Genomic DNA, 16,580 nt, shown 5'->3' with positions numbered 1-16,580 from the left:
GGTGACTTCCCCACGTGACGGGGGTGGGGAGCATGTAATATGTCTTTAAGGGATAGCCACATGCCATCACTGGAAGAGAAGTGTGTCACATGATCCAGTCTCAGTTTCACTTTTGCCTATGAGCAGAACACAGCACAGCTCTAATGTCTTCAAGCTTTCTATCCATGTACATGTGTTCTCACGTGCCTAGTTCAAATAAGTGAACCCACAACATGTTTACACAATCCCTTATGATTGATTGGTGCTTCTATGTCATTATAAAAGCACACCCTGGTGTTCAGTGGTGGCCAAACAGTGTGATAGCAAGATTAACCAGGTACAACATGGTGAACAGCTTTAGATCATGCTATATGGATGAGATGGCCTGTGACGTTCTGGTCAGACTGCAATGGAGTCACAGCATTGGAGAGTGTTGAAATCATAGCATGGTGACTGCACAGAAAAGCTTTGAAGACATAGGCTAGGATAGTGCTTAAGTAAAGAACTGGTAAGCAGATGGATGCTTCATGGATGATTGCAGCACATAGCCTGTCAGTTCAATGAGTGGGGCAGTCTATGAGGGGACCAGCACCTTGTTAGCTCAGTCGAGAATGGGCAAGTCACCAGGGTGTGGGCTGAATCAATAGTGAGCAAAGGGGAGTCAAACAAAAAAAAGGCAAACATAAAAATCAGACCAGAGAAGCTACAGTTATAAAGGGTGGTTTCAGGAGTTGCTGAACAATAAACTGAAAAAATCAAGGAGGAAGGTCAAAGGGATTTTGTCAAAGTATTGACAAAATTCTTCAGTTTGAATGCAGCTGACCTACTATCTGAATTCAAAATGTTTAAGCAGGGTACAGAGCTGTTTTGTTGATTCTGATGTGTCTGAACCAGACAAGTGATCCATAAAAATTTGCCTAGCAATTGGGAATGAAGGTCTGCGCAGGCTAACATGTCCGGATTACCAGCAGAAGAGCTAAAGGGTCCCCAGAAGTTATGGACTATATTGGAAGGCTGGTTCAGTATCAGGTTAAACTTCCGTTTTCATCGACTAGAGTTCATGTCATTTCAACAACGGCCAACAGAATCCATAGACCACTTCATCAGCAGATGCAGAGGAAAGGGTATCTTTTGATGGTTTTTCAAAAGCAGAACTAACATACAGAATTGTTGAGTTGGTGATCCCATCCACTCCCATAGAAGCATTCCAGGAAAATGTGGTAGACAGACCCAAAATGTATAGCATTGAAGAGCTACTTAAGGGATGTACATAAGTATGAAGCGATGCTCGCAGGGTGTTAAAGCTTATAGGTCCTACTTACAACGCCAATTGTTGACGCATTCTCTAGAACACCCAAACCCAGAAAGCCATGTGGAAGGTGTGGTCTTATGCATGAACCAAGGAAATGCACAGTTTTCTATCATTTCTGTAGGGGATGTGGCAGAAAGGGCCATTGGTAGCAGCAGTGCACTAGAGGAAAGGCTGATGTTGCTACAAAGAGCTGTGCACTAACCCAAACACAATGGGTACCTTCAAGCAATAAGAATGGCCATCTAGCATGCTATCAAAAACATATAAATGAGGTGGCTGAGAAACTGGAAAATGACAGTGAGACGGAGAGTGATGTGTACATTTCTCATTGTCAATCTCGTAAAAAACATAGATACCATCACATTATCCTAAGTGTTTGCCAATATTTAAATTAGCTACCCTAAGAAAGTTAGTAACTACTCGTTATTGGCCAAGATTGACACAGGAGCAAGATTCTATATATCCACAGACTTGGAAGATCATGGTGAAGCCTACTATTGCACAACTTTCAATATACAATAGTTCACTTATTCCATGTGTCACTGATGTTCTACATCATGGAGACTAAAAGCCCAGCAATTGTAGATCTACCAGCATGCCATGAGCTCACACTAGTGACCATCTATGCAATCAATTAGAATTCATATGACATATAAACCTCAGAAATTACTCCAACCACCTCAGTTCATTGAAATATCCAGAATGTTTTGACAAAATTGACAGTTTCAAGGAAGCTGCAAAATCACACTTGCAGGAGAATGCAAGTCTGTCAATTGATCTGGTACAACTTGTGCAATGCAAATGCCAGCAGCTACAAGAAGAAGTGGCAAAATATTTCATACTACAGAAACTGGAAAACCATCCCATTGATATTTTCTAAGTGTCCTATTATCACATCCTTTATAATAGATTCTAACATTTATCCTACTACTGAGGGTGCAAGGATAAAGGTGGCAACTACAGGCCAGTCAATTTGACCTCAGTGGTAGGGAAACCTTTGGAAACTATAATAGGGGATTAAAACAATAGTCACTAGACAAGTGCAAGATAATTAAGGAAAGCCAGTATAGACTCATCAAGGAAAAATTGTGTTTAACAAACTTGCTGAAGTTTTTTGAGGAGGTAAAACAGAGAAGATCGATAAAGGAAACATTGTTGATGTGGTGTATATGGATTTTCAAAAGGCAGTTGACACAGCGCATTTAATACAAGTCAACAGACTTGAGCAAAATTCTAAGTCATGGAATAAAAGGAAAAGTAGGCACTTGGATAAGAAATTGGCTGAATGACAGGAAACAGAGAGTAGTGACAAATGGTTGTTTTTCAGATTGGAGGGAAGTTTGTAATGGAGTTCCTCAGGGGTCAGTATTGGGACCCTTGCTCTTCCTGATATATATTAGTGACATAGACGGTGGTGTGCGGGGCATGATTTAAAATTTGCAGATGATACAAAGAATGGAAATGTTGTCAACTGTGGTGGGGATAGTCTTGACCTTCAAAAGGACATAGGCATGTTGGTGGATTGGAAAGACAAGTGGCAGATGAAGTTCAATGCATAGAAGTGTAAGGTGATTTGTTTGGTATGAAAGATATGGTGAGACAGTATAAAATAAAGGGAGAGCCTCTAAAGGAAGTGCAGGAACAGAGGGACCTTGGTGTATAAGTACATAGGTCATTGAAGATGGCAGGGCATGTTAAGAGAGCAGTTAATAAAGCATATAGTATCCTAGGCTTTATTAATAGGGGCATTGAGTACAGGAGTAAGGAGGTCATGTTGAACTTGTGTAAGACACTAGTTAGGCCTCAGCTGGAGTACTGCATCCATTTCTGGGCACAATACTTGAGGAAGAATGTGAAGGCATTGGAGAGAATACAGAGGAGATTCACAAGAATGATTCCTGGAATAAACAACTGTAGCTTTGAAGATGGATTGTAGGGGTTGGGACTGTTTTCCTTGGAGAAAAGAAGGCTGAGATGAGACTTGATAGATGTTTTCAAGACCCTGAGGAGTATGGACAGGGTAAGTAGTGAGAAACTGTTCCCACTCAAGAGAACATCAAGAACTAGAGGGCACAGATTCAAAATAATTGGAAAAAGGAGTAAGTGTGATGTGAGGAAAAAAATTTTCATCCAGGTGGTTGGAGTCTGAAACAAACTTCCTAAAAGGGTGGTGGAGGTAGGATCGATCATGGTATTCAAAAGGGAATTGGATTGCTACCTGAAGAGCGAGAATGTGCAAGGTTACAGGGATAAGGGAGGGGAATGGGACTAGGTGGAATGTTCTTTCAGAGACCCAATGCAGATTCGACAGGCCAAATCGCCTCCTCTGCACTAATATAAAGATACTGTGATACTGTGATGTCAGGCTTACAGCTCTGCACTTCCCCATTTCCTCTCTCCCTCCTTTTTTAAATAGTGGGGTTACATTTGCTACCTTCAATCTGCAGGAACCATTCCAAAATCTGTAGAACTTTGGAAAATGGCCACCAAGGCATCCACTATCTCTACAAGTAATTTTTTCAACACTCTGATGTAGATCATCAGGTCCAGGAGATTTATCAATTTTTAGTCAAATTAATTTCTTCAGTACTACTTTTTACTAATCCTAATTTCATTCAGTTCCTCATTCTCGCTAGTCCCTTAGTTCACTAGTATTCCTGGGAGGTTTTAGTATCTTCCTCCCTGAAGGCAGAGACAAAGGGAAGGATTTTACATCCCGTGGGCAGGTGCGTGCCCAACCCAATCGGGCGGAAAATAGCATGTGATATTTTAGTCGGCGGGCATGCGCAAGAGTCGGCAATTAAGAGGCCTATTTAGGCCATTAACCAATTAATTGAAAGCTATTTTTCACTGTCCATCCAACCTTATGGCCAGGCGGTCTTTGGATTTTTTAGGAAACCTCAACCACGGATGGGATGAGGTTTCCATCATTAATTTTAAAAAATAAAAATGTTTTGACATAATTTCCAATACATTTATCTTCATGTGAGTGAGCCCAATGTGGGAACATGTTTTTTACATTTTCAGAATCTTTATTTTGATTTTAATGTTCTTCAGCTCCCTGAGGCAGCTCCCTACCTTCAGGGAGCTTTCAGTGTGCGCTCCCCCACGCATGCGCAGACTTTTGCGTTCACACTCCTTCCGCTCCCACCCAGACAGCGCTAGGCTTCTCAGCATGTCTTTCATGCTGGCTGTCCGTTAATTGGCCAGCCAGCATGAAATTGCGGTCAGGGGCCGATCGCACGCGGCGGACTGTTTCCCAGCTGCTCGTAGTCCTGCCCACCGCACCCACCCAACGACCTGAAAATTCTGCCCAAAGTGTTTGTTTAGTTTCTTACCATTTCCTTGTTCCCCATTATAAATTCTACTGTCTCTGCCTGTAATGGACCCTTATTTGTATTTGATGATCTTTTCCTTTTCACGTGCCTATTGAAGGCTTTACAGTCGGTTTTTATGTTTCTTGCTAGTTTATTTTCATATTTTGTTTTCTATTTCTTTTTCAGTTTCCTGATCCTCCTTTACTGAATACGTAAATGTTCCCAATCTTCAGGCTTACTACTTTATTTGGCAGCATTATAAGCCTCTTCCTTTGATCTAATACAATCTTTAACTTCTCTTATTAGCCATGGTTGGATCACCTTCCCTGCTGGTTTTTTATGTACCTCAAATTAATGTATATTGGTTGTAAACATGTATTAATTCTTTAACTACTAGCCGTTGCCTGTCTACCATTATACCTTTTAATGTAGTTTCCCAATTAGCCATAGCCAATTTGCCTCTCATTTCTTCATAGTTTCCTTTGTTTATATTCAAGACCCTAGTTTCAGACTGAACTACATCACTTTTAAACTTAACGTAAAACTCTAGCATATAGAGTCATTCTTCTCTAGAAGCTCCTTTTCAATGACATTATTAATTAGCCTTTTCTCATTGCACAATGCTAGATCTAAAACAAACCATTCTCTAGTTGGTTGCTCAACATACTGTTCCAGAAACCCATTTTGTATATGTTCCAGGAATTCATCCTCCACAGCATTAGTTCTAATTAGGTTTATCCAGTCTATATGGATTTTGAAGTCCTCCATGATTACTATATTCCCCTTGTTACATGCACCTCTAATTTCCTGATTGAACCATGCCCTGTATTACCACTACTAGCCTATAAACAACTTCAACCAATATTTGTCTTGCATTGCTGTTTCTTAGCTCCACCCAAACTGCTTCTACAGCTTGATCTTCTGATCTAAGATCCTCTCTCACCAACATTCTGATCTCATCCAACAGTGCTAAGCCACCTTCTTTTCCTTTTTGCCTATCCTTATCCATCTGGAAGATGTCAGGCTGCCTGGTGAAGATACTCACACAATGATAACATGTTTCACAGCAACTGCTTGTCACAGAGGTGTGCTTGACAATTTCAAAGGACATTAAATATGTGGAGCCGCAGCACCTGCATAACATTGGTAATTCAGTCAAGTTTGTACAATAATCTAGCAATTTTCATAGCCATTTTCCTCCTGCTGGACCATAAATTGCCAGATACAGCAACAACTTGTATTGGTGGGATGTGAAGGGCTGTAATCCCAGCAGTTATGTCAGAATCACATCTGCCAGTGCCTTCCATTTCTGAATTTGAAAGGTTAGTGGGAAAGCAGCTCACTTGCACAGGGTAGGAGGACAAATGCACCACTTTTCTTTTGCATTTATCTGTAGCATATGCCAAAAATATTTATGACTGCTCACCCTTGGGATTTTACTCAGGACATCTGACCCTGCTATCATTGTAATCAGCCCCCGAGCCAAGGGGGTTGCACAGGATGTGTTTTTTTTAATATGTTTTCCCCTGTGTGGGTCCAGTCTGCTTTCCTGGATGATAATTCAGTACTTCTGCACTCTGAATAGGGAACTAAGAATGCAAAGAGCATCAGCTGAAGAGGGGACTACAACAATATAATGCAACTCTTTTATTTGTATTCCATGGAAGCAGGGTTCCTGATGGGAATAGAAGAATATGGAATTGCCCCTTGTATTAATTCCTATTTTAAACTTGTGGGACATTATCGGGGGTGAAATTCAACTTTGGCATTGGCACTAACAAGCAGGGTGGATTGAAGGCACTGAAAAGGTAAAGGATGGAGCATAATGGGTGGTCAATGTACTAACAGCTATTTTCATGCAACCTGTCAAAACTGAATTCCACCCTCATATGGTTTGTGCACCATATGTATCTTGCCTTCAATACAAGGCAGATTTTCTCAGAGAAATTATTTTCAATAATTCTTCAAAAATTTGGGAAATATGGCAGATATGTAGTGAATTGAGTTGACTCTTTGAATGTATTAAGTATTTTTACTGTTGAATAATAACCCTAACACATGACAATGCTGCCCTACGTTAGAAATGTAATATAAAATTGCAAATCTGTAACTTACTTACATTATTGTGCTGCCTCTATCATTTATTAGTTGTTGAGAAAGGTGTCAGATTAGACTGCTACACAAGGTTTGTTCATGTTTGCTTTATAAGACATGTATTTTAGGTATGAATATCCAATTATTGGAATATGCATATAGCTGGGTCAATCCATTCTAATTCACTGCTTATGCAGTTTACAAATCAACAAGAATTATGGAATCATGGAGCACAGAGGAGGGTCATTCATTCAGTCCATCTTGTCGCTTCCAAAAGCTATAATTTACATTAAACACATAATGTTTTTAACCATGGTAAGAAGATAAAGGTATGAACATTTTTCTACTTTCTGTGCCTTATGTCATTGTGTCAACAGTTCAAAAGAGTATCTAAAACACTTCGGGATGTCCTGAGGCGTGCAATGCGTTATATGAATGCAAGTCTTTCTTTCCTTTTTCAGCTACAAATTCACACACTGATGAGTCACGAGGAAGATTACAGAAGGAGGTGATTTTTCAAATACTGACCTATTCATCTGCCAAAGAAGAAATGGCCATTTGGGCATGTAATCACTATAACTATGTATAAAGAGGTGGCAATGGTGCTGAGTGCCACCTTTCAATCCCCAAACTAATCTCACTTGGTAGGGATAACAAGAGAAGAAAAAATTTCACTTTTTTGCTTTGACATCATGGGAACCACTCACTACATAAATGGAATGACATGTTTGTTCACAATACACTATGGTGCAATGTCTCTCTGACACTTACTCCTGTTTAGATCTCTTCTTGCATAAAGCCTTTTGCAAATCCAACCTTTCATATTACAGGGTCCTTCCCCAACTATCTGCTTCCAGGCACATCACATGTCTGGTGACACCTGAGAGATTCCCTTCAACTGCTTACTTTCATTTTCTGCAATTTACATTGCTCCACCAGAAACTGGAGAGACCGACAACCAGTAGGCCCTTCCCAGAAATGAAGGAACTGACAGATTTAGAGATCAAATCTATGCAACTTCTAGGGATCCAACAATTTTGGTTCTTGACAATAGCAAATTTGGTGGGCTGGTGCCAGCTCTAGGTGCTTGAATGGAGCAAATCCTACAGTGCTTTATTGAACTTCGTCTTACCTTTATCTTATCACTCTCTCTGGGTGCTACATAATAAGAATTACTTTACTTCTATCACGAGTGGAACATCACATAGGGAGAGAGGCAAAAGAAGAGGAAAATAAGGAGGACCACGGTGGGGATGTTTGATTTGTGCTAGGTAAGGGTATCAAGAGTCAAGGCAGGGTGAAATACATATCCGCCATGATTTAATTGAATGGTGGAGCAAACTTGATGGGCTGAATGGCCTACTCCTGTTTATGATGTTAAGGAGGCAAACGGCCTTACATCTTGCTACATAATAATGACCATGATGCCAATGAAGAAAAGGATGAGGATGACCATCCCATTTCTTGTTCCTCTGCTGTTCCAGTTTTGTCTCCCATTAATTTAATATCTTTTCTGACCACCTGATTTGTCCCTTGCATCAACTCAGACTGTCACTGGGAGGATTTAGATAGCAGGGATAAGCATATTACATCAGCTGACTCACTGAGCACAAGATGTGGATGTGAAAGTGGTCATTCCTTAGCAGAGAGTGCAGAGATACCTCCCTTAAACTGAGAAGGCAGTGAGATCAAATCTCATGGGGCCTTCTAAAGGGGTGCATATGTGACAAACATCAGAACTATGCTCAGTTACTAACATGGATTTTGATTAGGTCAACTGGCCTTGCATATGTACCTACATAGCCAAGTGGTTATGGTACTGGGTTTGTAATCCCAAGATCAAGAGTTCAAATCTCACAATGGCAAACTATGAAACAATGTAACTTCATCTGAAACAGATGGAAACGGGTTTGTACTCGAAAGAGTTACAGCCATGAATTATGTTTGCTTGGCCTAAATAGCCAAGTGGTTATGGTACTGGGTTTGTAACCCCAAGATCGAGAGTTCAAATCTCACAATGGCAAACTATGAAACAATGTAACTTCATCTGAAACAGATGGAAACGGGTTTGTACTCGAAAGCGTTACATCAGGGAAGTGTTTTCCTCATTGCAGACATTGATGAAGTATGTGGCAGTTTTATTCCAGTCTGTAGGCATTCTTCCACGCCTACACCCCATCCCCAACCATTCAACACAGCAGTGTCCCAAAGCAATTTGGTGCCTTGTCCTCATTAGAAGTACAGAATTCAGCCCAGGAAAAACTGGGCGACCACTTCATTTATCATGTTTTCCTATAGTATGTTATGATAAGTTACATTGAATGGGATTATGGTGATCAACTTGCATTTTATTACAATGCCCAATGATGTCATTAATTGTGTGAAATATCCTGACTATAAATATTTATCATAAAACTAGCCACTGCCAAACTAGTGCAAATGGAATAAAAATATTATGACAGAGCACAGTACCTTTGTCGTAACATTTCTTACATCTGTTGTGACCATTATCTACAATTTGAGCATCAATTCTATCTGTTAATTGTCACCTTCCTCTTTCGTTATGTGCCTAAGAAAGTAACTGATTTTTTTTTTTACATTTGGTGTACTTAAATTAATAGAAGGAAAATCATGAAGCACGCAGATCCGTGTCCAAGTTCCCAGCATGTGGCCGTAATGTGGAGCAATAATTCACAAAACCTATCCTTATATATTTAACATTCCTTGGGTGAAATACTGTTTCTATCTAAAAATTGGAAGCAATATAATTAAAGAAGTTTGTTTGACTGTTACAAATAAAGTGAGAATAATTTCAGCACAATATTAGAAATGAAACTGTGATTCTCAATGTACCATCATCAAACAATTTTGATCAGAATTTGATAATTAAATTGTACATACGCAAACATTCATGATAGATGAAGTCAATACAAGTAAACTCGAGGGCTAGTATTTTTTGGATGTCGGAGTTTCCCTTCCTGCCATCTGAATACTGGTATGAACTGGTCTTATGTACCTTAAAATGGAGCACCAGTAAAAACTGGGAAATAAGAGTACTGGTCTGAATTGTTTTTTCCTTCTGGGCTGCCCCCCCACCCCCCCCCACCACCACCCCCCCCCCAACTTCCCATCTGAGGCCTAAGCAGTGTCACTTTTTGGACTTCCCCTTGAACTCTTCCCACCAGCCTGAAAATTGAAGCTGGGTGGGAGATAGTTGTCAAGCAGTCATTAATTGGCCACTTTAGGACCTCAATTGGGGCAAGGGCTGTGGGACTGGCCTAGGTTTTGCCCATCCAACCGTAAAATTACAGAAAGGTGGGCTGGCCAGGTGAAAGCTCAGTGAGAAGGCTATCTGAAGAGTTTTACAGTCACACCCCTGCCCACAAATCTGCCGGTGAGGAGCTTAAGATTCTTCGCTAGATTCCAGGCTTGGACCAATGACCAAATATGTGCCCCAATACCCAAAGTTGACAACTAATTGCCATCTGAGTTAAGTTCTATGACAAAAGATGTAAGAAGCCCGACTTTAACTCAGTTTGTTGTTCCCTTCATCCTCATACTATCTGGTTCCCTAGAAAGGAACATCTGAAAGATTTTCCCAACACTGGCTCTTTCTGGATTGACATCCCCGACAATCAAAGTTCATGGAGGGAGCAGGCCAATGCTGGGGACCCACAGAAACCACCCGGCAAATCAGGAATGGGGGGGCCGGGGTGATGAATAGGAATCTTCATGATCAGAAGAGGATGGAGAGCCTGGGGCAGGAGAAGCCCAAGGTATCCTTTAGTGACAAGGAAATATACTGTTTTTAATTGTTTCAAAAATAATAATTATTTCTCTGGGCTTCATGTAGCCAAGGTCCTCAGTGCTGTCATCTTTTACTAGTGGGTTTGAGACCTTACAGTACTTAGCCAAGCCTGTAGTCAAAATGGTACACATGCCTGATGACAGCATTGGGTCATGACTTTGCCATTTAAGTTAGGTCCCTGCTCCATCAGAGCTGGAGGTATTCACAAGCCTAATTTCAGGTTTGTTAAAATGCTGGGGAACATGTTGAGAATTGTAGCACCAGCAGAAGGTTAAAATTTGCCAATAGCTTTGAATGGCAGTTGAAAACAGCAGTCAATATTATCCTAATGAAGTAATCTTGAAACACTTTTTACCCATTTTGGAGCATGTACACTGTGACACCTGTTGCCAGTTAGTCGCTCACTGGGAATTATTGTCCAAAAACATCAAATGGAGAACTATGTGTTCATATTTAGGTATTCTTCAGCCAGATATAAATTTTCACCAAATCACATTTAACAATTCAATTTAAGTTCATAATGGTACATTATAAAGAACTAAAATAAAGAAGAAAATCCTTTCATAATGAATAAACTATGGATAAATAAAAGGTGTTTAGTACTTACAAGCTGGTGTAGAACAATCCCTTGTGTTATAGTAGAGACGTTGAAATTGCTTACTGCATTCTGATGAGAATGAGATTGGTCCTGCTTGATAATTGGTAAGAGGTTTATAAGAATACTTTTATCACAGGAAAATGTATTATTATTTTAATAAATCATTATTCATTTAACACAGTATGTTGAATACAGTTGTTCCTACCTGCAAAATGCTTTATGAACTTTTCTTTCACATTGGGGTATCTATGGACAACCTCTGTGGAGGAAAATGAAGATTTTTCACATATTTTCAGTGATAACTTTGCTAACCCTTATCCTTTTTATCTGACTGGCAAAAATAATATATTTTGCACCGGCATACATGGATAGCAAATGCATGTGTCTATTTTCATTATCTCAAATTCCAATGTACAAATTTGAAAAGATTTAATTGGTTTTCACACTAAGACATGAAGCTGCTGTCCTAGGAATGTGACATCTTTCTATTTATTTTAGAGAAGTGTCACCATCAAATTGAGGACTCTTTAAGGTTGAGTTACAAAAAGGGAACTTTAAATGCTGAAAATCTGAAACAATAAAACTACATAGGAAGCCTATCGGTTCTGGTTTGCACCAAAAATATTAACCATTCTTTTTGAATGGTGTTGGATCACCTGTGTATTTACAGCATTTTCTGTGTTTTACACAGAAAATTAGTTCTACCTTTAAAGTGAACTCATCATCAGGTTGAGACCTTTCTTGCAACTATGAATATATGAACAAGGGAAAGGGTGCTGTTAATCTTTCTACATGGTTGATTAATGCTTTTATTTTGGTCAGGCCATCTATCCCAATGGAGGATCAAGTTAATGTGCATTAATGTCATTTTGCATCTAACAGTTGAAAAATAAGAATTTCTGATAAGCTGCAGAATGCATGCAGACTACGAACAGCAAGTATCTTACGTAGCCATTCCTGTCCATGAACTCACAACTGGATTGATAAAAAGTTGGCAAATAGATATGATGTTTCATTAGTTTTTTTTCGAGATCAGCAGTTATCTAATAATCTTGGTCTCAGAGTAAAACACATATCATCCTAAGAAAATCATGATTTTTAACCCTGACATGCTGGATTTGAATCACATCCTTTCTTGCTTTGTTCTGCATTCCATTGTATTGAAGGAGGCAGAAATGCAAGAGATAAATTACTTAATTAAGTAAGCTGAAGTGCCTCAAGAATTTTGCAGAGTTACTCAAAATGAGTAGTTCCTTCTTAGCAGTGGGATATTGTAGCATCCTGTCACATACCTATAGGAAACAGTCACAGTGCAGCACTTTCTTAACCTGACATTACTACAATTCCAGACTGCCTGAAGTGACAACCATGAACTAATGCAGCATCAGTTGTGTTCATCTGCAAACTTCTCTCATGATTCAAAATGTTATCATGAATATGCAACGGATGCACGTACATTTAGCAGACGAGTACCGGTGGTAAATTGCAAAACTCTAAAAATCTGGATTTTGATCTCATCAGAGTTCTGCAGAATGGACCATCTAGCCAATGCATCAGGATGCTACTCTATCAAAGTACCTCATTGATAGCAATTGCAATAGTCTTTAGTGGCTAACTTCAGAAGACAATAGAACAGAGATTACTTATTTTCTGATGAAATTATAAACATAGGCTATGAACTTTTAAAAAGATTTCACATCTTTGCAACATTTTTGTTTGATTTGATTTTTCTATCTTTATGTTTCTACAGGCCATACAGAGGATGGAGCTGACTCGCTTTTTTAAAATACGAGTCAGTAGAGGGCACTATTGTTACAAATTAATGTTTTGAATCATAACTTTCAAGCTGTTTATCATGATGGTCATCACATTGAATACAGAGAGTACTTGATAAGTTGGCTAAAGCAAGTAATCTTAATTTTTATAAAGCTCATGTTTAAACATGTAGAGTCTCTCTGGCAGCACAGCCACAGGCTTAGTTACACCAGGTTCAAAAGCTGCATGAAGACACAGGTCCTCATATTCAACTAAATCCTAAAGTATGCTTTATGTGGGTGCAAGTGGAGATGAATTGACTGGGTTTCTGACAGGTGGTGCCATCCCCACGTGCCTCCTCTCTGAATCCAGAACAAAAGGGGGCAGATCACAGAAAGTGGCCATTGTCTCTTTTGTCAAGGCTTTTCAATGTGATGGAAAAGGGTTCAGAAAATTGGGTCCCATCATAAATCCCACCCCCCATCCCTACCCAATATACATCCAGGTAGCATTCTTTCAGGTGCAAGGGTTTCAGATTAAAAGACTCTTTGATGCCACATTTATTGTATGCATGCCATTCAACTTTAAACATTATTACCATATAGTGGCATTAGCCAATTACATTAAATAGGCAAATGTATCCATTAAAAATGGCAGATTAAGGGATTTCATATAATATCAAGGCCTTTATTTTTTGTTGTGACTAAGCCTGCTGTTAGATTGCACTATTAATCTGAAAGCTCGAACTACAGTGCCAAGCATTCATTAAGATCCCTGTTGTACAGCCAATTGTGAATATTACTCTGCCTACCAGGAGAAAGTTCTACTCCCTAGTTGGTAAACTTGGTTGGAAAACCTTGGTTGGTTTGGACAAGGCGAATCCCAGGGATTTCTGGATCAGGGGCCACAACATGGGGCACAACCTAGTTCTGCCATTATTCCACAAAAAACTTTTCCCAGGTTGCCATTTTCAGGTAAAATGTCTCTGGTGGACCTGTTGTATACACCCCCCTCCCCAAACCAAGGAGACATTTTGGGGGAGGAGTCCTGAGCTAACCCAGGAATTCAACTGAACACACTAAAATGCCTCTGTGGGAGGCTTTTGAAAAAAGGATATTTGAAAACTGGGTATGAGAAGTTTCAGTAAATCTGAATTTGAAAACCAATATCCAAGTTCTCATTCAACACAACAGGCACATTGGGGCATTATTAATGTAACTCCAAGTTCATAATGTAACACTTGTTTGATTCTAAATTGCAGCTCTTTATCATTAGCTTATATTTATTGCTACTTCATGTTGTTCAGCAAGTCCATTTTCCAGACTGTACTAAATATATGTTAGCTGGAGTGTTAAACCTAAAACCTAAAAATCTTCACATTTCAATTTATGGAGTTCTAATTATGTTCAAAGGTTTCATTATCTACATCTCAAATCATCTCCTGCCATGATCACAACCAGAATACTGAGGTGCACTCAGATGAAATAATTTGTCCTGTGGGTACATGGAGCACATGACCCTGCAATGGGTCTGGACTGCTTCACACGCTAAACAGGGCCAGCTTTCATTTTATTTGCTTTAATTTTTGACAAAGGAGCACACATTTTATTTTCCAACTTGGAATAAAATCCAGAATGTGTCGTGATATGCAGCACAAGGCAAAGCTTAACAAGGGAATCAAAAACAACAAAATAAAAAAGATTTTGTAAATGGTCTATTTTTTGTTAAATCAGCTTGTTTATAAATTGCTATTCACGACTTTTTGCGAAATGTGTGAATAAATCTAAGCATTGACACATGAATTCCACAAACAAAAACATCATCTGATTTCAGATCAGACACGACCTGGCGGCTAGGAACAGTAACGCTTTAAGCTTGGGCTGTCCCAAATCCTTATATTACTTAGGATTTTATATTGAAACTACAATTGTTCCTTTCAGACATCGCACGGAAACAATGAAGGATCATCCTATCGTGCTCTTAATGCCATTCCTAATGAACAAAGTGTGCGTGCTTGTATTTTTGTCCCTATCATTATGGGTGGAATGATCCATACTTCTCCACGTACTCACATATGACATCTCGGGATTAAAGTCTGTTGTCGCCAGATTAGTGTTGGGAAGTGAAGGAGGACACCGCGTGTAACAGACACACACCCACTCAGGCACATACCCCGTTCACTTCTTACCTATTGGTTTGTCCAACCTTGGGACAAACGCGGCTTTTTCCTTCGTGAAGTGTTTGTAGTCTTGGTCCAAGGCATTTAAAGTGCTGTATCGTTTGGCTATGTGCCTGCCCCCGTGATTGCTGTCTCCCACGCCTTTTAAAATGAGATCTAGAGGCGATTGTCTCGTTTTCTGCCTCGATTCTGCTCTGCTTTCACAGTGTCCCACAGTGACCAACAAAAGGACGATGCCCAGCAAAGTGTGCCATTTCCTTCGGCCCATCTCTAGATAAAAGAAAGATCGAGAGAAGATGACCATTCCTTTCAGAAGCTTTTGGCGTACCAGGACAACCAGGAATTCTCTCCTAATCCTGCCAGACAGCTTGCTGACCGAAAAAGTGCTTCAATCTTGCCCAGGGGATGGGGGGTGTTAAACCAGAGCGGGTACCAACCAGAGCGCTATCGCAAAGTAAACGGGTTTTTATTTTTACATAGGGTCCCTTAGATCAAATCTAAACCTCCTCATCACGGGATGAGGAGGTGTCACAAGGACAACTCAATCTCCACATTCCTGAGTTTTTATCCTGTTCTACATCATGCGAGCTGTCGCTCTGACCCTCCCCCTTAACACTTGTTTCGTTCCAGATTTAATATCTCGTTAGGTCACATTTATAGACATGGATTAAGAAAGGTATTGCCAAAGCAGCACATTGCAATCCAGGCTTTAGTTTAGATCTACTTTGCACACATCACTGGATCGATCCATTTAGCAAGCTGCAGGAGGTTTTCGGGGTTAGAAACAAATGTACAAACGACGCAGAATTTAGACGGGAAATTACTGTGTGATTTTGGGTATTTACATTTGTTGACTAGAACAAGTGTGTGTGTCTCTCTCTCTCTCTCTATAACTGTTGTTACGCCATTTTAACAATTCGCTCCGAAATAACACATTCCATGAAGTAGCTCAAAGTGTTTTAGAAATTAAATTAAAAGCTCAACTGATCAAAGTTCCGTCAAAATATTTCACAGTAGTTTTGTAATATTTGCAGCCAGCCGAGCATTTCCCACTGACTTGGGAATTGTGATAAAAGTATTTCGCAGGCTCACCTGGATGTCAAACGATGTGTTTTAGGCGTCTGTCAGATTTCTCCCGAGAAGAATGAAGCGGCTTTAAAAGGTGCTCCTGTATTTTCAAATTTCTCTTTTGCGCTAAGTAGATCCAGTGGTTCTAAGTAAAATGCACAATGTTCTGTATTCATCCATCCATACACCAGGCTTTTATACAGTGAGCAAGTGTTAGTTCAATATGATACTATCGACTTTAGGTGGGTGGCAGGCAATGAAAACATCTCCTGGTAATCTCTCTTCAGAAGTTCCCGCTCGCGCACGTCCTCTTTCTCCCGGTGGACTGTGACTGAGGTCCATCAATTAGGATAGGGTTGAAGTCTTCTGAAAACTAAGATTTCCCCAAGAGCAGGAAATGCCTGTCGAGTTACTTGCAAATCTGATCATCAGAGGCTGTGCCATGTTGTGCAAGGATTATGTTCACAATT

The 16,580-nt window shown here is 39.9% G+C and overlaps 1 protein-coding gene across 1 annotated transcript in view; it reads right to left on the bottom strand.

The window, feature by feature from the left end:
* LOC121278711 (protein ALKAL-like) overlaps positions 1-16,262 on the bottom strand; it is a 71,220-nt gene extending 54,958 nt beyond the window's left edge. The window contains exons 1-4 of the mRNA XM_041189073.1: positions 16,135-16,262; positions 15,052-15,312; positions 11,314-11,367; positions 11,118-11,198 (exon numbers count right to left, since the gene is read on the bottom strand). Coding sequence (XP_041045007.1) covers positions 11,118-11,198; positions 11,314-11,367; positions 15,052-15,310 — 394 coding nt within the window. The 5' untranslated portion in view covers positions 15,311-15,312; positions 16,135-16,262. The remainder of the gene's footprint in view (positions 1-11,117; positions 11,199-11,313; positions 11,368-15,051; positions 15,313-16,134) is intronic.
* Positions 16,263-16,580: the final 318 nt, after the last annotated feature.

This window comes from Carcharodon carcharias, chromosome 6, assembly GCF_017639515.1.
Source record: "Carcharodon carcharias isolate sCarCar2 chromosome 6, sCarCar2.pri, whole genome shotgun sequence".
In the NCBI taxonomy this organism is placed as follows: Eukaryota; Metazoa; Chordata; class Chondrichthyes; order Lamniformes; family Lamnidae; genus Carcharodon; species Carcharodon carcharias.
Note: the sequence above shows the minus strand (reverse complement) of the source record. Positions and strands in the feature narration are given on the sequence as shown.